The sequence below is a fragment of the Ambystoma mexicanum genome, chromosome 14 (assembly GCF_040938575.1).
Source record: "Ambystoma mexicanum isolate Mex_15411 chromosome 14, UKY_AmexF1_1, whole genome shotgun sequence".
NCBI lineage: Eukaryota > Metazoa > Chordata > Amphibia > Caudata > Ambystomatidae > Ambystoma > Ambystoma mexicanum.
In genome coordinates, this window is record NC_090940.1 from 653843908 (window position 1) to 653870800 (window position 26893).

The window sequence follows — 26893 nt, forward strand, 5'->3', positions numbered from 1 at the left end:
CAAGGTGCAGCGTCTGCTGGCCACGGACATGGCCAGGGTAAGATCTATCAAATCCCTCCTCAGGAGGATGTCCTCCTGCATTTATCTGGTACGCCTTTGCAGGCTTCGGATGCGCCCCTTACAAGAGTTCCTCGACGCCCGCTGGGTCCAGTCGACGGGCAGCTTCGAGGACAGGATCCCTCAACGAGACGTTCCGTCAGGCGATCCGGTGGTGGGGTACCCGCTCCCATCTGTCGGCAGGCACAGACTTTCAGATCCCAGCTCACTAGGTGACGGTGACGACGGACGCCTCCCTGGAAGGTTGGGGAGCGCACTCTGGAGATCTTCACGCGAGAGGCCGTTGGCTCCCGGAGGAAAAATCTCTCCACATCAACATCTTGGAGCTCCGCGCAGTGTTCTGGGCCCTCAGGTCCTTTCTTCCGTCCCTCAAGGGCAAGGTGGTGAGGATCTTCACCGACAACAACACCACGATGTTCTACATCCGGAAGCAGGGCGGAACCAGGTCCCCGGCCCTATCCAAGGAAGCCCAGGATCTGTGGCATTGGGCCGTCGCCCAAGGGATGTTTCTGGTGCCTCTTCATTTGGCAGGAATAAAAAACACGATCGCCGACTCACTCAGCAGGGAGCTGCGCTCGTGCCACGATTGGGAACTACGCCAGGATCAAGTGGATCGACTCTTCCGACGATGGGGCGAACCCCAAATCGATCTCTTCGCGACGGCGACGAATTCCAAGTGCCGAAGGTTCGCCAGCAGGTTCCCCCAGCCGAGGAGCATGGGCGATGCTTTCTCGTTCCCCTGGGACGGCCTATTTCTTTATGCGTTCCCTCCGCTGCCATTGCTGCTCCGGCTCATCAACCAGCTGAAGAGGTCCCGGTGCAGGATGATCCTCTTCGCACCGGCGTGGCCGAGACAGATCTGGTTCCCGGACCTTCTGGACTTGTCAGCGTCCCCACCAGTCAAGCTGCCGACAGACGCAGACCTTCTCTCCAGAGAAGGAGGCGCCATTCTTCACCACAACCCGGAGTCGCTGAACTTGCAGGCCTGGCTCCTGCAGCACTAGAGTTTGGAGGGTACTACATCCCGGCCGACTGCAGAGAGGTTCTTGCAAAGGCCAGGGCGTCCTCAACTCTCAAGTGCTATGGACATAAATGGAAGAGGTTCTCTGTCTGGTGCCGTGCACAGAAATTAACCCTCTGCGGATTACAGCCCCTCAAGTACTGCCGTACCTACTGTCGTTGGCCAAAGCTGGACTGGCTCACGCCTCCAGCAAAATACATCTGGCTGCAAACTCCCGATATACCAGGACTACGGGACGGGCGTCCTTGTGGTCTCATCGCCTGATGAAAGAATTCATGAAGGGACTATTCCGATCATTCCCGCCGGTGAAGGCTCTTGCCCCGGCGTGGGAGCTTAATGTGGTGCTGACCAGGCTCATGGGGGCCCCATTCGAGCCTATGCATTCGGCGCCTTTGAAGTTCCTGTCATGGAAGACCGCTTTCCTTGTGGCCATCACCTCCGCACGACGAGTGGGAGAGATCCAGGCCTTATCTTGCAAGCCTCCATACTTGACTTTTCATGACACAAGTGTGGTGCTGAGGGGACACCCCTCCTTTATGCCCAAGGTGCCGTCGGACTTCCACCTCAACAAGCCCTTGGTGTTGCCAGTTTTCTTCCCGTCGCCTTCGTTGCCGGCCGAGAGGACTTTGCACTCGCTGGATGTAGCTAGAGCGCTGAAGTTCTACGTGCACCGCACGAAGAGTTTTCGGAAGACGTCACAGCTGTTTGTGAACTTTGGGACTGTGAATCAAGGGAAGGCTCTCTCGAAGACTTCCATTTCCAGATGGCTCTCCGGCTGCATCATGCACTGTCACCGGTTGGCAAAGCGACCGCTGCCCGGCCGTCCGAGAGCCCATTCGACCAGAGCGATCGCTGCTACCACGGTGTTCCTGTCTGGTGTGCCCCTGCTGGACATCTGCAGGGCTGCGACGTGGAGGTCGACGCACACCTTCACAAGATTCTACTGCGTCGATCGGGACTCCAGGGAGGAGTCCAGGTTCGGCCAAGCAGTGCTGCGCAACCTGTTCACCTAAGGTGAGCCTGGTGAGGAGGTAAGAGTTGCTTAATCTTGAGTTGTTGTATTGCTTAATGTTGAGCCTGTTGCCACCTCCCGTGGTTGTGCATGTGTGTACTGCTATGTATTCTCTTATTCATGAGCATGTGAATCCATGCCAGACCCCATGCTGGAGAAGGAACAAGTTACTTACCTGTAACTGTTGTTCTTCAGCATGGGTCTGGCATGGATTCACATGCGAACCCTCCCGCCTACCCCTCTGCGGCTCTTCACTTGGTCATACTGCCACTTTACATGCTACCAAATCTGAGGATGGCTGCCGGAGGCGGGGCTTGGGGAGAGGGCAGTCATTGGCTGGGGGCGGTATGACCCAGAGACCAGTGATTGGTTACTACTAAGAAAGACAGATCAGAAACGAAACTGATACTGATTTTTTTTCCTATACCGAGGATTCCTGGCCTGACGACGGGGAATATTCATGAGCATGTGAATCCATGCCAGACCCATGCTGGAGAACAACAGTTACAGGTAAGTAACTTGTTCCGTGTCCGACTTCGGGGAATTGGGGTGAACCCTTCTTCCTCACCAAAGGCTTGTCCTTTTCTTCCTTCCCTCTCATAACTTTTGCCTCCCTTTGTGACAATATCGAAGTACTCCTGGCAATCTCAATCGTGAACTGTGTGATCCTCGGCAGCAGGACCCCTGTTACATTTGACACTGGCGCAGGCCTATTGACTTTTATCTACTGGTTAGAAGGTGCCCTCTGATTCTATCTGCCTTGACAAAAGTATTGCCTATGATTTTTATCCCCAATTTCCTTGTGTTAATTCATGTGCTAAGTGTGTTTGACTTCGGTTACATTTCTTCCCGCGGGTACGCTTATCTTTCGTATGACCGAACTGTCATTACTGTCAAAAAGTGATTGCATATGTACTCCCGGTAACGTCTTTGTTTCCCAACACCTGTCTGTCAAATCCCAATGTACCTACCTTGAATTGTTCTGCACAAGGGGAATTGGTTGTGTGTAGTATATTTGAAGTGTGGTTTTTATTTTAATAGAAGTGGAGTGTTTTGTGAACAGATGGTTTAAAAATAAATGTACTTCTATTTTTTAACCAGAATCCTTGAGTCAGTGCTTGCTTGAGTCACAGTAATTGTAGTCCTTTGTGTAATCTCTACTACTGCTCATTTGCTCTTGAGATAAGTCTGGCTGCTCAGCCATTGCTACCACTCTTTCTGTGTAGTACAGGTGTGTACCAAAGGTGAAATTGTATTACCACTTGTAGTCTTAATGGTGTGCAGTGGTCCCTAAGGGTACTGCATATTATTCTGCCTAACAAGCATCCAGACCATGATTGCATTCTTCCAACCCAGCAGGGGACTCCCAGTGATAGTATTCTTGAGGATACTAGGACTCATGGTGTCTTGCATCCTCATAGTCTGGTAAAAGAGCCTAAGCACAGAGGTATCAGCCGTAGATTCTCATGGACACCACTACTACATCAACAGGATACATGGTGTGAGGTCACCAATTCTGTGCAGGGAAGGCCATGCTCCTTTGGTTCTCGGCCATGTAGAACGAGGCAGATGTGACGGCACCTCACTGGTAGTCTGAACACACAGGCGGACATGCTGAGTCTGCTGATCAGGGAGTTTGTGGAGATCATCTTATCCAAGTGGGGGATACCCCAGATTGACCCCTTTGTGACGTGCTTGGGGCCAGTGAAAGATCTTCTGCTCAAGGAAGTTTCCTGTGGAGAGTAGCGAATGCTGATGCACTTGTGATTTCCTGGCAGTTTGACCTGATGTACAGATTTCATCAGTTAATGCTGATTCCTTTGGTGCTTCGGGAGTAGGAGAGCAGAACGAAGATCTTAATCTCTCTGGTCTAGAGTGGAGCAACTTCCATCCGTCATGCTAGATATGCTGCAATGCCCTCCTTGGAGAATATCTTGAAGGGAAGATCCCCAGACTAAATGATGCAGGAAAATGCTTCAATCCAGTGTCGGGGAATCAACCTTCTTGCCTGGCTCTTGGGAGGGTGAGGTGCAAGGATTAGCATCTTGCTCAAAATGTTCTTTGTGTGATGCTCTCTGTGAGGCAACAATCCTCCAAGTCCATCTATGCTTGACACATTGTGCTCCACGGATGCAGCCTTGAAATTGTTGTCATTGGCCACAAAATTGGCCCCTTGCTGATAAGCCCTCTTTCTGATTTTAAGAGGACTCTTAAGCAAGGATCCTATTTTGCGGTCCCTACGTTTTGACAGTTTTTCAAGGGGCTTGAATAATGCTTTGCCTCCTAATCACTTTGCTGTTCCCCCTTATGATCTCAACGTAGTATTAACTTTTCTAAGGTTGGTTCTGCCCATAAGCATGTTCTCGCGTAGCCTTTATAAGTGAAAGTTTTTCCTACTAGAGTTGTTTTCCGAGTACAAACTTCCGCACAGTCAATTGTCTTTTTTTTCCTCCTCCGTCGAAGATGGACGAGTGGCTCCACAAACTAGACCCTAAAAGATCAGTAAATAAAATCTTAATGTCTGGGACAAACATATTTTTCCAGAATTACCAGTTATTTCACTGACAATTGCAAGGTGGATTGTTCCCTGCATTAAAACATGTTATGAAACATTTCACCAGGACGTTCCCCATGGGTATTGAAACCTTCTCAAGAAGGATAAGAGACTACTCCTGCTTTGCAGAGGTGTTCCTGTCCTGGAAAATGTAAGATGGCAAAATGTACATCACTACATACATTCACCAAACATCATTTAGATATCTTTGCTGATGTGGATGCAAAGGGAAGGCAGGTCGGTACTGCAACATTTCTTGTTGTTACTTAGTCTCATCTTTCTGCTGCGTTTTCCTCCTGCCTTCCCCTCTAAATTGCTGTCCTCAATTCCAATATTTTTAAATAGTGACTGAGTGAGCTCCCCTATTTTAGGTTTCTGCCTTTCCATGCTTTGCAGTGGTAAAAATAGTGGATCTGGGAAAAATGGTGCAGACTCCCCAATGTATCTATTGAAATACCATCACTTTGTGCACTAGAGGACACAGAGGAGAATTGATGTGCCTGTCTCGCAGCTGTACGGCACCACCTGGTGGTTAAGGAACACTGTTTTTGGAGGAGATTGTTTCTAGAAGATATTTCAAAAGAAGCTGCTTGAGGAATAGTGTATGAATCAGAAATAACATTACTGGAGTTCAATGATTTTTTGTTTAAAATGTAGTAATTAAAAGGCTATTTGTAGAGGGGACAACTCCTCATGTCCAAAGCCCTGCGCGTGTGCAATGTTTTTTTGCATTTAGTGCCACATCAACGATATAGTTGGGGGTGATGTTAGTTTCCCTCTGGCAGCAGCTGTGTGAAGCTCATGTGTGGGGAAAACGAGAACTAAAGGCAGGAAGGCCTCCCATGCTACTCCCTTTTATGAAGCTAGCACTGAAATCTCTAGGTTATAGACCAAATGTCATGATCATGAAGTGCTTACATGAAAGCACAAGATGCATATGTCACTGTGTACTCAACCAAAACCGTGGAAGTGTGATTGCATCTAACCCCACACCACAGATAGTTTGGAGAGATGCTGTTCATTTCACTCAGGGCTATCAGCGATTCGGGGCGAGGAGGAAGAAGTAAATGTGTCAGAGCATGCTCGCTGAGACAAGAGGGTTTGTCGGGGAAAAATGTGGCATCATGTGTCGACCGGTATTATATACGTCGATGTCCAGTACTGTACATATTTTACCTTGTTTAATTTTTGACAGCCAAAACTATAGAAAGATCATTGCTTCACTTGTGCACTTCTGCTTCTTGCTTGTCCTCACAGGCTCCACCATAATGCTGAGAGAAACCTCATTGATGCCCAACATTCCAGGGCTGCCTGCAATTCTCAGCATGCTCTTTGCTCCCGTTATTGAACTTAGGTATGTATAATTTGTCACGATGAGAAGACGCATGTATTTGATTTGGCACAGTCACAAACAAAAAAACATACTGCAGGAACATTCTACGTATTTATTTTATTTATTGTATTTGTTAGAATCTCCCAGACCCGTAGGTATCACGGCGCTAAGAAGGCCGTACGTAATGCGTTACAGGAAGGTCAGACAGTGGGGTTACATTTCATCAGAGACAATCGTATTCATAAATTGCTGATGGACTGAGGAATTACATATATTTGTTATAAAGTAAGGTTTTTACTTGCTTTCGAAAGAGTATGTAAGATGGTTTGTTTTGGATATGCTGAGGGAAGGTATTCCAGAGTGTGGGAGCGATGGTGAAGCAAGAGCCCCCAGCTCTCTTTCTTGAAAATCTTGGTATGTGAAGGGCGGATGTGGTGGAAGAACAGAGATTGTGTGTGTTGTTTCTTGGTGATACGGTTCATGAGATATGAAGTGGCATTGTTGTGTAGGCAGCGGTATGTTATAGTGAGGAGTTTGAAGTCGATACCCGCTTTAATGGGGAGCCAATGAGCCTCTCTTTCTGATTTGTGAGAGGAGCGTTTCATGCTCCAAACAGCTCTAAGAGCGTTGTTTCGAAGCAATTGGAGTTTCTTGAGGTTTTTGGTAGAGGTCCCTGCTAGGATTGCATTGCAATAGTCCAGTTTGCTGCCTATGATGGCTCTAGCTAGGGTGAGGCAGTTCTCAGGGGTAAGGAATATTCAGGAGAGGTTTATACGTTTGGTGGAATAGGCTGCTGAGGAGGCGGTTGTTTTGAAATGTTTTTGCATGTTGAGTGCAGCGTCCATGTAGACGCCTACTATTTTTACATGGGCTGAGACCGGGATGGTGTTGCCGTCGATGCAGAAAGAGAAGGCAGGACTGAGGTGTGTGGGGATCCCACGATAAGGAGCTCAGTTTTTCGTCATTCAGGCAAAGATGGTGGCCATCTAGGTCTGCATGATGCTGAATATGCGGTTAATGTTAGCAAAGTCAAAATCGTGGTTCCGTGTGATTTTGTGTAGGATTTGTGGATCATCTGCAAAATTGGTGTAGGGTATGTTGAGGCTGTCTAAGTGGTCAAAGAGGGGTTTGGTGTACATGCTATATAGGGTAGGGGAGAGGCGGGAGCCCTATGGGACTTTGTATGAGAGAGGTGTGGGGTGATCAGATTCAGGTCCAGCGAAGACCCTAGTGGTTCGGCCAGAAAGGAAGGATTGGAGCCATAAGGTGCCTTCTGGAGTGAGGTGTAAAGTTGTGATGAGGTGTTTTCAGGGGATTTCATGATGTACTAGGTTGAAGGCTGCATAGAGGTCAAGTAGGAAGAGGATTGCAAGCTCGCCGTTAACCTAACGTGGTCAAGCTGGATCTTGAGGTCAAGGAGGGCAGATTCTGTACTGTTTGGGTCTAAAGCCAGATTGGCGGCTACCTAGCAAATTGTGGTTTTCAAGGTGTAATTGGAGTTGCGTGTAGGCAGTGCGGTCCAGGATTTTGAGGAGATGGGGAACTGTGGTGATGGGGCGGTAGTTTTTGGGGATGGTGGGATCTAGGGTGGGCTTCTTCAGGAGCGGCGTGACCCATGCTTCTTTGATGGCCATGTGAATGGAGTTGGCTTTAAATGATGCATTAATGAAGTTGACTTTAGTAGGAGCCATGGGTTCTGCACACATGTTGCCAGTATGAGCTGGGCATGTGTCACCAACACAGTTGGATACTTTCAGGTGCTGGATGATTGTGAGGACTTCAAGAGGGGAAACGGCAGATAATTGGAACTGTGGGGGATGGGTGGCGGTCGTAGGGGTGATGAGCAAGGGAGTAGGTGGCAAGGGTGGGAGTAGGGATTTTTTGCACGTGGCTTTGTCTCTTAATTTCCGTGTTTTGGTGGCCTAGGAGTATTGGATGAGTCTGCACCATATTTTGCTCTTGGAGAATTTGTCAGATGGGGTTGTGGGGGTTTCAAGCGCTCTTAAGAATTTTGAAGAGCTCTTTGGTATTTGAGCTTGTGTCGGAGATTCTAGTGTTAAAGATATTGGCTTTGGTAGCAATGATAGCTGTTTTAGAAGTGTCAGCTGAGCACTGAAAGGCTATTTTGTTGTTGTGGGTGGGGTTCTTCCTCCAGAGATGTTTGATTGCATGTTTCCTTTTCTTGAGGGAGGATATTTCATCAGTGTACCAGTTTTTGGGCTTCCTTTTTCCGAGAGGTGGTTTTAAGGGGGGCATGTTTGTCTAGTGCATTGAGCATTGCATGGTTGTAGGATGCTACTAGGGCTTCGGGATGGAATTGTCTGGAGCTGATTTGAGTGTGGCTAGGATGGTGGGAGTCAGAACCTGGGCTTTGAGCTTATGGGTGTGTCTCGCAGTGATGGCAATGGGTTCACAGATAGTTTATTTTGGGAGGGGCGGTAGCGGAAAGGAGAATAGGATCAGGGAGTGATCTGTTGAAGGAAGGGGTAGAATGAAGGATACCTGGAGGGAAGTGTTGCAAGGGAGAAGCCAGTCAATTGTTCTACCTTTTTTGTGGGTAGGTGAGAGGACCAATTGACTTAAGTTAATTTCCTCAAGGTTGGCTGCGAGGGCGGAAATCTTGTGGTCAGGGGGGTCATTGTAACCTAGATTGAAGTCTCCTAGGAGGATGAATTTAGTATTGAGCTTGAAGAGCGGAGAGATGGGGAGTGGGATGTTGGTATTTGGGTTGCCAGTGTGGGAGGGTTGACGATAGAGGAGGAGTAAATTGATGGTGGTCTGGGGGGAGGATTCAGTTTTGGCCAGTAGGATTTCATAACCTGGTATCTGCTGCAGTGGGGAGGCTCTGATGGGGAGGGTAAATTTGTGGTGGAATGCAACTCCACCTCTTAGGCCATCTTGACGGTCGACTCGTACGATGGAATATCTGACGGGAATGGCAAGAGAGAGGAGGGGGCCAGCTGCTTCATGTACCCAGGTTTCAGATAAGCCAATAAGTCAAAATTGTTAGCCAGTAGTAGGTTGTGGATATCTGGATCATGAGCGCAGATGGAGTAGGTGTTTATTAAAGCATAGGCAATGGAGTTAGGAGGGGAGGAAGAGTGGGGAGAATGAAGGCTGGGGGGTGGGAGGACTAGTGGAAATGTTAGCGGTGGGTGTAAGGCGAGGGCTTTTGGTCTACATGGACCGGTTTTGTTTAGGTCTTTGGAGGGGCGAGGATGTGGGGATTCTGGAGCGGAGTCCTTAAAGGTGGGCTGGGCCTACGCAGGGTGCTATTACTTCCTGTCTGGTAGTGTGGTTGCCAGTGAGTGTGTTGTTAGAAAGGGCGTTGTGGCACTGGGGTTTGGCGAGAGGCCTGTCTAGATTGAAAGTGCTGTGGTAAGGCACATAGGAGGCTGTTGGGGTGTCAGTGCTAGTGTGGTTGGCTATTGTGTTGGTGCAGGCAGGTCGTTGATGGGTGAGCTGGTACGCAGCCTGAGTCTTGTCTTCCTTTCCTTAATGGTTATAGTAGTAGATGGTGGCAATCTGTCAAAGGGTAAAATCTTGAGATTCGAGGTATCTATTTGCTGGTATGGGGTGCAGCGGGCTATGCAAGCCATGTGGTGTATGCCAGTGTAATGCGGGGGTCGGTTGAGTTGGGTGGTTGCTTGTGTGCAGCAGTGCAATTTAGGGTTATGTTATAGGCAGACGGCAGGGTTGGTAGTTGCAGGTCAGTTGTTAAAGGGTGTCCTGTGGAAGTGGTAGGCGGATGGTTATGTGATGAGGTGGAGGAGCTGGTTCTGAGGGCTGTTAGAAGTCGGGGTCTCTCTTGCACAGGCACGAGACCACTTGGGCAGTGTATTAGATGGGAATGGATCAGTGCGTCATGCGGCGTGGAGCGAGTCTTGGTTCTGCATGGTGTAATTGTTGGGTGGCTGCATTTGGGCTCAATGAGTCGGTTAGTGTGTGCGTGTGGTAGGGCACTGACTGCTATTCCTGTTAGAGCAGCACAGGGAGTTTGAGTTGTCGTGGGGATAGCAACCAGTTTACATCTGGTTTGCCCTTGTGTGCTGAGCATTGGGAGTTTCTTTGCTGGATTGTTCATGTTCAGTGTACATGGCAGAGCTAGAAGCAGGAGGGAGAAAGTTGCTAGGGTGAGGTAATGGGATGTGAGTAATAGTGGACATGCTCATTAGTTAGAGCTGGAATAGATGTGAAAACGTTTGTTTTGTGCACTATGGGTTGTGCGCAATGTGTGGGTGTGTGTATCCGTAATGTAATGGGAGAACGTGTTATGAAAGAACATTTCTTTTTTACATTTCCAGGAGTCAGGAACAGCGAATGATGTGGGGTTAGAAGAAGAGCAGGGAGGTGGGAGAGGTCTCACATTGAGCATACGGAGACAATGGCAGGGGGCGCAGTATGACCAATGCTGCAGTCTATGCTTTCAGTAAGTGCAGGATGTTGCTCCGACTCGGCGTGAGCACATGCACAGAGTTGTGGGGATTGTAGTGCGGTGGCTTGGGCTCGCGATGTGGTGGTGGTGGTGCTTTTGTTGCCGAGCGGAGCTTGGACGGCTGTTCAAGTGAGTTGGGTGTGGGAGCCTTGCTGCGGCGTGGTCCTCGCAGGGACGGTGAGCAAAGTCTGGTTACCGGCATTCCTGGTGCATAGGCTGGAGAGGTGTTCTGAGGGGCCATAATGTGGGGAGTGTACTGTGGCGGCATGCTCTTTAGAATAGCTTGCACCTAAAAGTATCTCTGCAATGATGGGTGTCACCTTTATTTATTTTTATTATCAGTTGATATGTGCTCAGTGTGTCGCTACACTCAACAGCCCTAACTTTGTAAATGATTCAATACCCCCATTCCACCATGATCTCCATAAAGGTGTCTCTGCAAGAGGCCAATGGCGGACATAATTTGGTGAGCCCTGTCCCACTCCCTGCCGACTCATTGGTGTTGCAAATCCCTACATTCGCCTCTAATTTAGAGTGAGTACTAGCCCTGGTCATTTTCATTGTCAGTCTCTTGGTGCTAGTCAGTCTGTCTAGTCCTAGTCATTATCATTGTGCCTCAGTCTGAGTCATAGTGCCTCAGTCCGAGTCATAGGGCCTCATTACGACTTTGGCGGTAGCCATGCCCTTAATAAGGGCATGGCTGCCACCAAAACCGGGTACGGGTTCCCTGAATGGGGAATTACCGGGCCATTCTGAGTTTGGAGGGCCCGGTAATTCCTCCTACAGGGAACCCGGGCCCTGACCTCCCCCATTCCCATTTGAGCCTCCATAGGGCTCAATGGGTGCGGGAGCGAACAACGGGCCGATTACGAGCGGCCCGTTGTTGGCTCCCTGGTTCCCTCGCGGGACCCGCTATGGACCTCTGGTAAAACCAGACGTCCACATCGAGTCCCGCGAGGGAACCTCGTAATCTTGCGGAATGGGTTTAACGGGTCCGCCACCATTAGCGGCGCCCGTTAACCCAGTCCGCAAAGGTTATAATGAGGCCCATAGTGTTTCAGTCTTATCCACAGGCTCTAGTCCAAGTCGTAGGCCTAATCAGTGTCTCAGTCCTAGACATTCTTTCAATGGATCCTTTTCTCCCGCATATTCCTTCTCGGATAGATATCCCTTCCAGTGTCAGCTGCTCAGTATTTCTTTCGACAGGGGGCGTAGTGCACCTCGACTCGATCATCAATTCCTCTTGACTGGATGTGGCAGTCGACTACGGACGTGACGTTGGTCATACACATATTCCATCACTACGCCCCTGTACCTCAGTTCCTTTTTTCTGCACACTCAGCACATTGCTCACGAAACAACTCTCAATAGAATTTTCAACCAAAGGATTTTCGTCATTTTACATGATTTGGGCAAGATGTCCTCCCCCAAAGTGTCAGGTTTCAAGCGCTGCAAGGACTGCAGTTCCAAGATGTCCATCACTGAGCCACACAGCGTCAGTGTGTGGTGCCTCTCTTGGTCACTAAGGATTGTGGTTCGTGTAAGAAAATGAACGCAAATTTGCTACGGGACAGCACAACAAAACTTGCGGTGTGCCACCCCCCATCTAAATCCCCAGCCCACTCGACCGACCGGTCATGGGAGCCTGAGACTGGGGGCCCACTCCTGAAAAGGAGGATAGGCATAGAAAAAAATAAAGAGAGCACTCTGAGCCACACAACTTCCTCCCCCATAAAGAAACGGTGTCATTGGTGTAGACAGATACAATTTGTCAGAATAACCCATTAAGTCGTCGGTGTGGCCTACATCCAGGACAGAGTGGGAGGCTTTCACTGGGAAGATGTTGGATATGTTTCAGAAAACTGCTGCGGGTATGGTTTACAGCAGGCAGCTCCAGTGGCGCCCGCTGTAAGGAAAAGGGGCGTGAGCGCCCACGCCAGAGTGGTCTGGAGCATGCGAAGGTTGAGGTTCTGACATGGGACTTCAGTTCCCAGGTGCCTTGGTGAAGCAGGCACGCATGCTAGCAGTGAAAAGCAGGCAACGTGCTTCCCCAGGTACTTGTGATTAGCACTCGGAAGCATGCGCGCTCTGCATGCGCGCTCTGCATGTGTGCTGCTCAGCCCTTGGATTTTCCGTTGCAGAACGCTGGCTTGGTGTTTCATTTTGGAGGCACGGGGCTGTGGTGGCGAGTTTGGCGTCCTGGGCCGCAGCGGTGAAACTGGAGACACAAGTTCCATCCCTAGTGAGAGAGCTCCCGGAAGACCAGGGTGATGGCAGATTCATGCCCCGGCAATGAATGCTCTCAGCTGGTGGATGCCTGACACTTCATGCCCTTGAACTCGTTTGTGGCTTCAGGGGCCACAGTTAAGTGCATATTTGTTTTGGAAGCAGGATTTGCTCAATTCTTGGGCAGGGTGTTACAGCAGCTTTTCTTTTGTTTTCCAGAGTTTCCAATTGTGAATTGCTACGGACTGTTGACACACAAGGAGTGTGGAGCTGTGTTCAATGTTAAGTTTTTGACTGCTTTGGAAGCATATCTGTGTAGGGCTTGAATCTGTGCATGCAGGAATTATGTGCATAGTGGCAGGTGGCTGTTCCATGGGAGAATGCAGTGGTATATATCTAAATGGGTAGGAAGTGAATTGGTCAGAGTAAATGTCAAGTAATGTGTTTACCATGAGTGTATGATCAAGCAGAGTTACAAGGATACATGACGGGTGTAGAAGAGCAGGGACAGGATCAGGGTTTTCAAGGTTGTAGGAGTTCTGTAAAGAAGTGAGATTATATGTTAAAGGTTCTTGTACCCTTTCCTATCCATTATCTCGTAACCCTCTTTCCAGTTACCCCAACTCCCTGTACCTATCCACAACCTTTACCTAATCCCCTCCCCCATTGGTTTCCTTGAGGAGGCCTGTGTATTGAAGTGGGCATTTCCTGCCAACCAAGGTGGGAGTGTTGTGTGCATGCGGCTTCCGTGGTTAGGTTTAGGGTGTGGATAGCACATTTGACAGAATCGCAAGCCCACCATTTTTACAACACCTGAGCAGCATGGCCACGTCAGCCTCCACCTTGCTGGATATGATGGTATTACAAGATATGCAAAAGGAGTTGGATAGGTCTAGGACTGAGACTGCAGCATTTTGGGCTCAAGTACAAACATTGACTGTGCAGGCTACTCCATTACAGGCTGGGAGTGGTGCGGCTGCATAATCCTCATCAGGAGGGGGAAGGAGCACCCTTCAGTTTTGTCGCAGCTCCAGAAAGTTTTCCGGGGATGCATGGACATTTCAGATGTTTATGGCGCAGTCAGCTGCATTCTTTGTGTACACCATTGGCTTTTCAGCTTGAATGGCATTTCTGATCTAGTAGGGTATCTAGTAGGGGATGCTGCAGCCTGGGCTATCCCGTTGGTCAGCAAAGATGATTCGATATTGTATGACTAGGGTATGTTTAAACAGGAATTTGGCAGGCTTTTTGAATGAAGAGCTATTTCTTTTGTGGCAGATAAGGAATTGTTATTGAAGCCGGGTACAAAAGATTTGATCACCTATGTCACTCACTTTAATCTGTTGGTTATTGAGGCAGAGTGGCCAGTAGAGAATAAGCAGGAGTCATTGTATCAGGGGTTGTGAGATGTATTGACTAATGCTGTTCTAAAAGTGGAGCCACAACCTCCAGTCTTGTGCAGATCCTATTTGTTTTATCTTTGAAGTTGGATCACCGGTTGGCACAGAGAAAGGGGGACGGTGAAAAAAGTGGTGCAATTGGATATGGTTTAAAGAATTGAGAGGTAATGAAGTTGAGCCTATACAAATTGGCAGTGTGCGAGGGCCATTGAGTGTGGAAGAAAAGGAGAATCGGCGGAGAAACAACCAGTGTCTGTATTGTGCATTAGCAGAGCATTTTTTATAGGAATGTGCCAACATGCCTGAAGGGGGTCAGTTCCGGAAGAAAGGTGGGGGAGGTGGAAGTAAGGTAGTAGGTAGGAAGTTGCAGGCCCCTAGATATTCTACATCCCAGGTGGCTCGGAGAACCCCATATTTCTATTTTGGTGATGCTGACTTTTGTATTTATTAAATTTATAGAGCGCTTTACGCCAAAGTGCTTAACATTACAACAACAGAATACATTAGACAAAATTGGAAGCATAAGTACAAAACATGAGACAAACCAACAAAAACAACATGAAGAACAATTTACCGAGGACTGTGGAAGAGGGGCAGAGCAGAGGAAGAGGGGAAGGGAAGTGTTGAGGTTAACATGACGGGGGATGAAGAAGATGAGATTTCAAGGAGGAGCAGAAGGAGGGGTAAGAGGAAATGGAGCAGATAGAGAGAGGTAGAGAGTTCCAGTGTAGGGGGGCAAGGAGCTGAAAGGATCGGAAATGAGAAGGGGCACAAGGAGACGGGGGAACAGTGAGTAGGAAGATCAGCGGATCTAAGGGTACGGGAGGGAGTGTAGAACGGGAGGAGAGATGAAAGGTAAGGGGGGGTGAGATCATGAAGAGATTTAAAGACGAGACCGAGGAAGTAAAATTTAAGTTGAGAATGAAAAGGAAGCCCAACAAGATAAGAGAGAGCGAAGAGGTAATGGAATCGTTAGGAGAGAGAAGACAAAGGGTACCAATAGCAGAGTGATGGAGGGATTTGAGGGGAGCAAGATAAGAGGCAGGGAGGCCAAAAAGGACAGTAGAGCAATAGAAAACACACGATTGAGGGAAGAGATTAAGATTTTGGTATCATAGTGTCATGATGCCTACCCCCGGGCATCCGGATCAAGCCCATCAGCCCCGGGAGCAGGCATCCAGGTATTTAATAAAACCCCAGCAGCCCCGGCTGGGGGCTGTGTGGGTTCAGTCCTGGCGCCATAGGCGCCAGGGTCTTAGACTTTACTTACCTCATGCATACCATGCTGCAAATGAATCCAAGCCAACGTGAGGCCTGGATGGGAGTATTTTTCTACAGGGACTATTCTTTACTCGGGTGTGGTTCTAGGGACGTCTTACCTGGAACTACTTTGCAGGCTATTTAAACCACGCCCAAACAGCAGCACATGCTTCGTGTTATTCTGCATCCAGCAGCGTAACGCTCACCGTGCCTGCAGTCAGCATCCAGTCTTCAGCCACGCCCGTCTCGAATCCAGAGATGCTAGCAATAGAAGAAAGAAGAAGGAAGGGTTAGAAAACCGATATCATTTCAATCCTTACCTGAATTCCGGATCCATCACGTCTTCGAACTTCAAAAGGACATTATTCTACACGCGTCGCATTGCCAGCTGCAGCGCCGCGCCATACTCACCAGTCCTCACAGCATTTTTCGATCCGGCGCAGCCTCCATAATTTTCTCTGCCGAATTCCACCATCTAGGGGACAAAAGAAACATAAGGTGAGCCGAGAGAGCCAACAAATACAACCTCTCCACCATAGACTTACCTGATTAACAACCGGAGGCATTATTCTGTAACAAACCGCAACTTCTTACGCGCGCCTGTACGGAGAGAGAAACCAGAAATTTAAACACACGCATCTTTTGCCGGACAGTGTTGAGTAATACAGACTCTTACCTCAACACCATCAGCTGCCACAAGACAATCTTCCCTTGGACCCAGCTGCAACACAAGAAAGGAATGTACAAGAGTGAACATCGGACATATTGGACTCTTTGAACTTTATACTTACGGGTTCTCGCCTGGAACCTCGGAGTCAATATTCATCCGGAACTCTTCCAACGCCCTCAAACCAGTGAAGTAACTGGTATCTACGCGCCACTGCATTCCACGCAGGATGGAGAGCTCATCATTTACAAACATAAGGTGAGCTTACAGAAAGTGAATATCGGTGCTGATTAGTGGGGAGAACAGTGGGGTGCCATTACTAAAATCCACGGGTGGCTGAATTCCTTTCTCCACTTGCAGGAGAATATTTCTACGGGTCAAGCAGACGAGATTAGGCGGTCCAGTCCAGTCTGTCATCTCTGCACTGCGCTTCACGTTGGAGGAGGTCGCAGCTGTCCGGGTCCGATCGACGTCCCTGTGGGAGCCAGGTGAGCGTAACACATGGAAGGTAAGGGAGGAACAGATTTTTACAAACATTAAAGAGGTGATAGCGACAGGCGCGGGAGGTAAGAGAAATATGGTGGGTAAAGGAGAGGGAGGAGCGGAAATGGAGGCCAAAATTGCGGAGATGGGGAGATTAGAAGGGGGAAAGAGAATGAAAGTAGGGGCAGAGGGAGGGGTGGAAGTGTGTTGGAGGGAAATAATAAGACTTCAGTATTATCAGTGTTGGGGGAGAGAAAGTGGGATGACATCCAGTTTTTGATCGCCGTGAGGCAGGAAGAAAGATTGAGGTGGGTATCGGTGAAAGACGAGAGAGAGAAAGAGCTGGGTGTCATCAGCATAATGTGAGAAAAGGAAAGGGCCAAGTACAGAGCCTTGGGGGACAACGAAGTCCAAGGGGGAAGAGTAGGGGTGATGCGACCGCCCCAAGAGACAGCAAAAGAACAGTTGCAGAGGTAGGAGGAGAACCATTTAAGAACAGGGCCTTTGAGACCAAAGGAAGAAAGAGTATTGAGGAGTAAGGGGTGATTGATGGTATCAGAGGCAGCAGAGATCAAGGAGAAAGAGGGCAGAGGATTGCTTAGAGTAGCGAGCGGAAAGGAGGGAATTGAGAACAGAAGTGAGGGCAGTTTCACTGGAGCGTTTTGAGCGAAAACCAGATTGAGAAGGGGTAAGAAGAGAGAGATTGGCTACAAAAGCAGAGAGTTTTGAGGAATATAGAGTCACCACAGCGGCTATGATGGACTCGGGCGCAACTGGTAATTTAATTGATGTGGGGTATGCTCAGGAATTATTAATAACGGTACAGGCGAAAACTATTATTGAACCAGTATGCAAGGTCTGGGCCATTACCATACATACGCAGGAGGTGGGTAGGAGTTGTTTTCCAAATCATGAAGAAAGGATAGTGTTTGATTCAATTGCAGCTCCACAGTTCAAGAATATTCTAGGAATACTGTAGTTGGTGAAACATAATCCTGTAATTGACTGGCATTCTAGAACAGTGTACTTTCACACAAAACAGTGTGAGCAGCATTGTAAAAATACTAAGAAACCGGTGATCGGGTTGGCCGCTAGTGTTAGTTCTGCTCATGTGTGCTTCATTAACACAGAAGTACTGTCTTGGTGTCAGGACTATGCAGATGTGTTTGACAAGAAGGCAGTGACTGTTCCTCCTCATAGGCCATATGATTGTGCTTTATTGCCTTGTAGTCTTATTTATGCATTGACCGAGGCAGTAAATGCGCATCTATAGGAGTATTTAGGTCAGATGCTCGAGTTTGGATTTTTCAGTCCCCCTCAGTTGCCCGTTTCATCTCCCTTTATTTTTCATACCTAAATACTTAAGGTTGCAAACCTGCATAGACTATAGAGCAATCAACAAGGTTATGCTAATTAACATGTTTCTTTTGCCTATACTTTTCGTTTTACTAGACCAGATATGGTGGGCACAGGTGTTCACGAAGCTAGATGGTTTGTTTGAATATTTGGTGATGTCTTTTGGGCTCTAACGCCCCCTGCAGTCTTTCAGTTTTTCATGCAAGAAGTGTTGAGAGAGTTTGTGGATGTATTTGTTGTCTACATCGATGATATATTAAAAATCTAAGTAAGAGCATATGGAGCATGTGAGGCGAGTATGGCAGCGGCTATGAGAAAATCAGTTGTATGTCAAATTGGAGACGTGTGTGTGTTTGAAACGACCACAGTGAGGTTTTTGGGGTACGTGTTGACACTGGAAGGGATCTTAATGGATCCGGTCAAGGTGAGCGTAGTGGTGGAGTGTGCAGTGCCTAGGAAGGTGAAGGATGTGCAATCTTTTTAGGGATTTGTACATTTTTATTGCAGGTTTATTCCGAGTTGTTCAGATACTGTCCCTCTACAAAGTTATTGAAGAAAGGGGTTAGATTTGAATGGGATGTGCAAGCGGGAGAGGCATTAGAGTCATTGAAACAGGCATTTACCACTTTGCCGATCATGGGATATCCCAATACGGGCAAACCTTGCAGTTGGAGCGATAGTGTCCCAACGTTATGAAGAAGGTATAATGCATCCCTGGGCCGATTTCTCACGAAAATTTACCTCTAACGAGCACAATTATGCAGTGGCAGAGAATTGTTGACAATTAAGGAAGCGTTGGCGGAATGGAGATATTTTCTTTTGGGTGCAGGAAATACATTACCATTTTCACAGATCACAATTTAAAATATCTGAAAACTACAAACACTGCGAGGCAATTGCGTTGGGCGCAGTGTTTTACAGGGTTAGATTACATCACATTATTCAGGGGAAAAGAATTGTACAGCTGACACATTGTCTACTAATCAGTAGGAGGAGCAGGTGGAGCGGGAGATACACCCATTATCCCACCTAGTGAGTGGTAGGTGCATTGGAAGACTGGTGGTTGACAGTAATCCGACAGTTGACTCAGGAGATGGAGGAGTGGTGTAGACACGATCCACGTTGGTATATCCGGGAGGAGTTGCTGTATCAAGAAGCTCAAATATTTGTTCCAGTGGAAAAAGTTCAAGACCAGATCATACAATGGTTCCATACGGGACCTTTAGCAGGAATTTCAAGAATTGGGAAAACAGTACAGCAATTGGTGGCCATAGCTGTCACAAAGGGGACAGCAATTGGTTGGGAAGTGTGAGGTTTGCGCACAGAATAAGGCATCACATCAAACTCAGATGGGCTTACTTGAACCATTACCAACTCCGGCTACCATTACCAACTCTGGCTAAGCCGTGGGAGGATCTTTCCCTGGATTTTATGACTGAAATGCCTAACATTAGGGCTATGATACCATTTGGGTGGTGCTGGATTATTTAACAAAAATTACTCATTTTGTGCCTTGTAAAGGAGTTCCAACGGCAGGGTGTTTGACAGTTGTATTTGCAGAATGTGGTGAAGTTACATGGTTTAGCATCTTCAGTGGTTTTTGGGAAGCCGTCTGCAATCAATTGGGCATTCATATTAAATTCATTTTAAATTGTCCACAGGTTGATTCACTCGTGGGTGATAATCAGTGGGGCAGTTACTGCGCTGCTTGGTGGCTCAACAGGAAAGTAATTGGTTGTAGGCATTATGGCTATCTGAGTGGTGTTACAACAACTCGGATCATGTTTTGTCACCCTTCTTTTGCTTATATCGTTACCATGCATGGGTGTTGCCTGATAAATTGCTAATAGTCACTACCATACCAGCAGTACAAGATCGAAGTCAAGAAATCCAATTTGGCTGGCAGAAGGCTCATCAAAATTTGGAGGGGCTAAAGACGTGTATAAGAAACATTCTGATGTGAAGAGACGTCCTCTTGCTGTGTGTACAGTGTGGGATAAAGTGTGACTATCATCGAAATACTTGAGGTATAAGGGAGCACGAAAAGTACAGCCTCGGTATGTGGGACCGTTTGAGGTGATAAGTGTTTATAACCCACTGTGATACAGTAGCAATTACCGAAGAGTATGAAAATGTACCCAAGTGTTTCATGTTTTGATATTAAAACCAGCAGCGTTAGGGGTGGGAACGCAAGCGTGACCAGTTGTGCCAGTGAGGAACTAGAGGAGTATGAAGTGAAGCACATTTTTGACTCAGAAAGAAGCGGCAAGACATTGTGGTACTATGTGGATTGGGTTGGTTATGGGCCAGAGCATAGGTCATGGGAGCCCGTGGCAAATGTGCATGCACCGTTGAAAGTCAAACATTTCCATCAAAGATGTCCAGGCCGTCTGTTGGAGAGGGGAGGTACTGTGAGGAAATGGGCTGTGAGAGCCTGCGCCGGAGTGGTATGGAGAAAGGGAAGGTTGAGTCTGTGGCTCGGGACTGCAGTTCCCAGGTGTCTCAGGGAAGAAAGCATGCTTCGCAGAAGTGAAAAGTGTGCTTGCTTCCCCAGGTGCTTGTGATTAGCACTTGAAAGCACATGCTTACTCTGTGTGTGCTGCTCAGCCCTTGGATTTTTCGTTGCAAAACGCTGCCTTGACATTTCATTTTGGCATCGTGGGGCTTTGGTGGCGGGTTCGGTGTTCCAGCCCTCAGCAGTGCAACAAGAGATGAGGGTTCCTTCCCTTGTGCGAGATACCTCGGAGGACCAGGGTGGATGGCAGATTCAGTCGGGCCGTGGCAGTGAACGCTCTGTGCTGGTGGATGGCGGATACTTCATGCCCTTGAACTCGTTTGCGGCATTCAGGGCCGTAGTTAAGTGCATATTAGTTTTGGCAGCAGCATTTGCTAAATTCTTGGGCAATGTGTTACTGCAGCTTTTGGTTTCTTTTTCAGGGTTATACAGTTGTGAACTGCTACGGACTGTTAACACACAAGGAGTGTGGAACTGTGTTCAATGTTAAGTTTGGAATTGCTTTCGAAGAGTTAACTATGTGTAGGGAATGAATCTGTGCATGCAGAAATTAAGTGCATAGTACCAGGAAGATGTTAAGATCCATGGGAGCATGCAGTGGTATATGTCTAAATGGTTTGGAAGTGAATTGGTCTGAGTAAATGTCAAGTAATGTGTTTACCATCAGTTTATGATCAGTGTTACAAGGATACATTATAGGTGTAGCAGAGCAGGTACAGGCGCAGGAGTTTCAAGGTTGTAAGAATTCTGGAAATAAGTGAGATTGCATGTTAAAGGTAGGTGTGCTTACCCTTTGTCCCCCTTCCCAACACTCTTTTTGGTTACCCGAAACTATCCTGTACCTATCCACAGCCTCTACCTAGCCCTTCCGCCCCCCATTAGTTGCCTTCAGGTGGCCTGTGTATCAAAGTGGGCATCTCCTGCCAACCAAGGTGGGAGGGTCATGTACATGTGGCTTCCGTGGTTATGTAGGTATAGCACGTTTCACACCCGGTAACCCTGGCCACAAGCAGAACACGTCATCGTCGTTCAAGCCCTCAGGCTCGGTGCAGATTGTTGCCAGTGCGACCCTGGCATCGAAGCCTCTTATGGCACCGGCTGACACGGGACTGTCGGTATATGCTCTGATATCCGACAGTTTGTTCGTCCAGCAATCGAGAATGGAGTTTTTCAACACTATGGTGACAATACCGACCAAATTCTGTTGGACCTCGACCCAAGTTATGCTGGCTCTGGAGGCAGAGATTTTTTTGGCATATGTGCGGACTTGGTCGCCTTGCCTGAGGGCCTCCATGATGCCAGTGGCCTGGACACCTCTCCCAATTTGGAAACTCAGCAGGCGATGGGCATTCAAACGCAAAATACTGTGCCACAGTGGAAAGGATGGTGGATACCCTAGGTTGGAGTGCTCCAGCCAGACTTTTGTCAGGTTATGACCTCAGACATTTTGGAGGAAGGACCCTCTACAGACACCCCATCGCCACCTCAAGGTCATGCACCACTCCCCCAGTGAATCCCGAATTCACAAAAAAATATAGGCCGGCAAGGGGAGACCCAGTTTATCTTTCTACTCATCCAACGCCTGGGGGGTTGGTGGTACAGGCGGCTCCTGTTAACACTAGACCTGCCACATCCATGCCTATACTCCCTACGGATAAGGAAGGGGAAAAAGTTGATGCCATAAACTGTGTTTTCGTCAGGCAGTATGTCCCTTAAGGCAGTTAACGGGTCCTGCACTTTGGCGATGTACACATTTGCTTTGTGGAAGGCTATCGAGGAAGGCTCTCAGTACATTCCTGAAGGGAAAATGTGGGAGGGCTTTCTTGAAATTGTGCATAATGTCCAAGAGGTGGCCCTGGCTGTCGTTGCAGAGGTGCTTGGACGTCGCAGACTGCATCGGATGGTCGATAGGATCATCGAATTTCTTGAGGAGACAGGCGTATCTGCACATGTCGGGATTCTCGCCCAACCTCCAGAACAAGTTACTGGATGTTAGAATGGATATCTAGGCTCTGGCCTGATGAACAAATGATTAGTAGAACGAAATGCAACAGTGACCAAGGCTATTTATGTCATACCCAAAACATAGAACTAAAGTTGTTAGGCGTTGTGTGTATATATAGCACGTCCCTACGCTCCATGCTTCAGTTCCTTTTTTCCACTTGCTTGCATGCTGCATCGGAAACACGACTTGCGTTTTCTCTGTTTTTTTTTTGTACAAATTGTACGTTTTCCTCAGAAAACCTCGAAGCAGTGTCTCACCGGGTTTCGGGCTTCAAGCGATGCCACGATTGCGAGGCCAAAATGTCTGTAACCGATGCCTACAATGTGTCTCTGTGGTGTCTATGTGTTGGTCACGACATGGTGGCCTGCGTGTCGTACAGCCGAAATCCCTACTTGAGAGGGCAGGAAAACTGGCTTTGGGCCGACTGTCTACCCAATCTCCGACGCGGTCTCTCGTCTGCTCTTCGGAAGCCGACATTGAGGAGCCCAACCCCGACAAAGGGAAGCAACGACATTACAAGAAGACCAAGAAATGGTCCCATTCCAGGAGCCATTTCTCGTCTTCCTTGCGGAAGAAGCGGCACCACTGCCATCGAAGCGGGTCCAGCTCCTCATCGGAACGAGGTAAGCCTTTGGCGGGGCTGACCCACTCGAAGAGTGTGAATGTTTTCAAACTTCTATGCTCGAAATGTTTAAAGAACAAGCTGCTCTGGCTCTGTCCCACGACCACCAAGCTTTGGCCGTAAAAGCGGCGCTCGTTACTCCCGATCCCAAGCCGGCCACTCAGTCAACGTCGTCAAACGCCTTTGGCTGTAAGACCTACTAGGCAGAAATCACTGAAAGGCCATAAGGCCAAGGGCCATGGTGTCCATCAGTCATCCGTACTTCCCTCGGCACGAAAGAACGATCAGCAACGAAAGTCGATTTTGGCTTCGAAGCCTATTCCGTCGGCGGTCAGGCCCTCAGCGCCGACAGTTTGCGTTGGCTCATTTGTGCAGTTGTCAAGATCGGGGTTCTTTGACTCGATGCAGTCCACTTTCGGCATAGATGACCCCAATGATCAAGTCGACCCTGTTTACACGGGAGCCGGCAACGTCTATTATTTCGGCGACCAGGCTTATTTATTGGCCCTGGCTCAAGGTTTACAGGACGCTAGTGGCCTGGATACTTCTCCAGACCTTAAGTTGCCGCGAAACCACCCCTATCTCATGGTAATGTCAAGTTCAGGGCTCTGGTATTTTATATGGAAGTATAGGCCGGCAAGAGGAGACCTTCTTTCCTCGCCACACACCCTTCCCTGGAAGGGTTGGATCTACAGGCTGCAACTTTTTCCTCCACACCAGCGGCATCCACTTCCAATCTACATACGGACAGAGGGAAAGAAATCGGACGCATTGGCCAGAAAGGTGTTCAACTCTGGCAGTATGTCGCTCAAAGCTTCAAACATAGCCTGTTGATTCGCAAAATACTCATTCAGCTTGTGGAAAGCTGTGAAACATGGTGCTGAATACGTCCCTGAGGGTGCCATGCGGGACAGATTTTTACAGCTGATGGAGTATGGGAAAGCGGTAGCCAAGCAGTCATTGTAAACTGGCCTGGAAGTAGCAGACTGCGTTGGCCAATCAATGGGTTCAGCAGTGGTAATGAGGCGACAGGCCTACCTGAAAACATCTGGCTTCTCCCCGAATATTCAGAACCGGTTGCTTGACATGCCCTTTGAGGGAGACCTGCTTTTCGGTCAGAAAGCTGGCAAATCCTTGGAAAAGTTAAAGGAATCCATGTTTGCTGCTAAATAAATGGGGCTAGTGGCGCAGTCTGCCAAACCTGCCTTCAGCTTTGCCTCCAGAGGCAGGGGCTATATGCGTTACATACCCAATGGCAGGAAGGCACAGCTTTGCAAGCCAGGCAGGGACAGAGACGTTTCTCGAATCCCAGAAGGCTCAGGGGGGCCTCTAGAGGCCAATAAGCAGCAACAGGGATGCCCACACCCTCGAAGCTGCTTGAATTTCCCCTCCCACAATCCACCGATTGGTGGACGGTTGGCAGGGCACTGGCCCCAGTGGCAAGAGATGACTTACGCTGACCTGGCTCCCACAGGGGTGTCGAGCGGAGCTGGACAGCCACGGTCTCCACCAACGTGATGCGTAGTGCAGAGATGAATGACTGGACTGGGCCACCTAGCTTCGTCTGCTTGAACCGTAGAAGTAGTCTCCTAAAGACGGGGAAAGGGAATTAACCACCTGTGGATTTGAGTAGTAACACCTCACTGCGTCCTCACTTATCACTTCTGACATTCCCTTTCACAAAGCTCACCTTAGTTTTGTATGATGAGCTCTCCATCCTGCGAAGAATGCAGGGGCGCGTTGATGGCCAGTTACTTCACTGGCTTGAGGGTATTGGAAGAGTTCTGGTCAAATCTTGGCTCCAAACCTCCGGGCGAAAGGCCGTAAGTATATATTTCTAAAGAGTTCAAAATGTCCGAATAATCACTCTTGTCCAATTCCTTGTTTCTTTTGCAGCTTAGACCCAAAAGATGATCGTCTTGTGGCAGCTGAAAGCGTTCAGTTAAGAGTCTGTGTTTTGTAACACTGTCCAGTAAATGATGCCAAGGTTTAACTCGCTGCTTTCTCTTTTCTTGCAGGTGCAGCGTAGGAAGATTTGGCGTGCTGGTGGATAATACCTCCTGCGGTAAAATCAGGTAAGCATATGGTGGCAAGAGATTGTCCTTGTTTGTTCCCTTGGCTCACCTTGTTGTTTTCTTGTCCCCCTAAGGTGCTGGAATGCGGCAACCTGGTGATGGAGACAGCACCGGATCGTAGAGATGCTGCGAGGAACGGTGAGTATGGCGCGGCGCTGCTGCTGGCGATGCAACGCGTTTAAAATGAAGTCTGTTTCTGGTTTGAAGATGCGCTGAATCCAAAATCAGGTAAGAAATCCAGTAAAGTTCTTGTTCTAACCTTTCTTTTTCTTTCCCTTCTTTCTAGGCGCTCTGGACTCGAGGCGGGTGTGGCAGGATGCTGACTGCAGACACGGTGAGCGTTACGCTGCTGGATGCAGAATAACGCAAAGCATATGCTGCTCTTCGGGCATGGTTTAAATAGCCTTCAAAGTAGTCCCAGGTAAGTATTCCTCCACAACCACACCCGAGTAACAAAATAGTTCCTAAGATAAAATAGTCCCTTCAAGCCTCACATGGGCTTGGATGCTTGGATCCCTTGCAGCACGGTCTGCATCAGGTAAGTTTTAACATAAGAGCCTGGCGCCTATGGCGCCAGGACTGATGTCCTATATGAGCCTGACGCCAGGACTGTACCCAGATAGCCCCTAACAGGGGTTGCTGGGTTTGCTCCAGGTAACATGATGCCTGCTTCCGGGGTTGATGGACTTGGTCTGGATGCCCGGGGGTAGGCATCATGACAATGACCTCAAGATGCCTAGGCCCTGCATTTGATTCGGTGGGGTTATTGTTTGCCCTTTCTAAAAAGACCACGGACAGATCCCCACATCCCCCAATCTAACCGGGACAGGAGCTTCAAGAAGAACTGAGCAACCTGTTGTCGAAGGGTGCTGTGGAAGACGTACCTCCCGAACAGAGGATCTGGCTGGTACTCCTGGTACCCAAGTACAGGGGAGGTCTCCGTCCCACTTAATGTATTGCTTTTCTCCCAGAGATTCCTCATCTCGATAGATATCCTTGCACGGCTCTGCTGTTCGGAAAACTTTTCCCACCGTGGGGCGTAGTGGACCTGGACTTGCCAGTCAATCGATCCGTCTTGTGCGGTGGTAGATCGTTGGCTCCGGAAGTGACGTCAGGCGCCATACATATATGACGTGACTGTGTCTCATGCCTCAGTTCCTTTTTTCTGCACGCTCACATGCTGCATCGGGAACCTGCTCGAGTTTCACTCAACGTTTTTCAGTAATTCTTTTGTATTATACCTCGTCATGTCTTCGCACCGGATCTTGGGTTTCAAGCGGTGCTGGATTTCAAGGCCAAAATGTCAATGGCAGACCCACATGAGGTCTGTTTGTGGTGTCTGGGTTCCACTCACGATACGGAAGCCTGCGTGTCGTGTGGCAAGATGCAACCCAAGTTCCTGCGAGACAGTCGGTAAGCTGTCCCTGGGCTGACTGTCGCCGACGTCTCCGGCGCGGTCTCTAGTCAGGTCGTCGGAGGCCAAGACTTATGAGCCCACTCGTCATGATGAGAACCGGTACCGCAAGAAAACAAGAGGTCCCACTCCTGAAGCCATTCCTCATCCTCTTCCTCACAGAAGAAGAGGAGACGCCACCATCAGCGGTTATCGGATTCTTACTTGTTGCAAGGTAAACCCCCTAAGGGACCGACCACTCGGGAAATGTGGGATTTGTTTAAAAAAAGAAATGCGTGACGTGTTTCGTCAACAGGCGGCTGGTGCGTCTCCCATCTCGACCAGCAGGACCCGGCAGGAAAAGCAGTGCTCGGTACCACCGACACCACGCTGCCAAAGGTCCTCGGCGCTGAGTTTTTGAGCTCCGTGACCCACGAGGTCAGAAAATCGCCCTTTAGAAACCTCTTCCTCGGCACACA

General features: G+C 48.6%; 1 protein-coding gene across 1 annotated transcript in view; it reads left to right on the forward strand.

Annotated features, from left to right (window-relative positions):
- TDRD9 (tudor domain containing 9) overlaps positions 1-26893 on the forward strand; it is a 2559831-nt gene that overhangs the window by 2098967 nt on the left and 433971 nt on the right. Inside the window, exon 32 of the mRNA XM_069638191.1 lies at positions 5902-5998. Within this exon, the coding sequence (XP_069494292.1) occupies positions 5902-5998 (97 nt within the window). The remainder of the gene's footprint in view (positions 1-5901; positions 5999-26893) is intronic.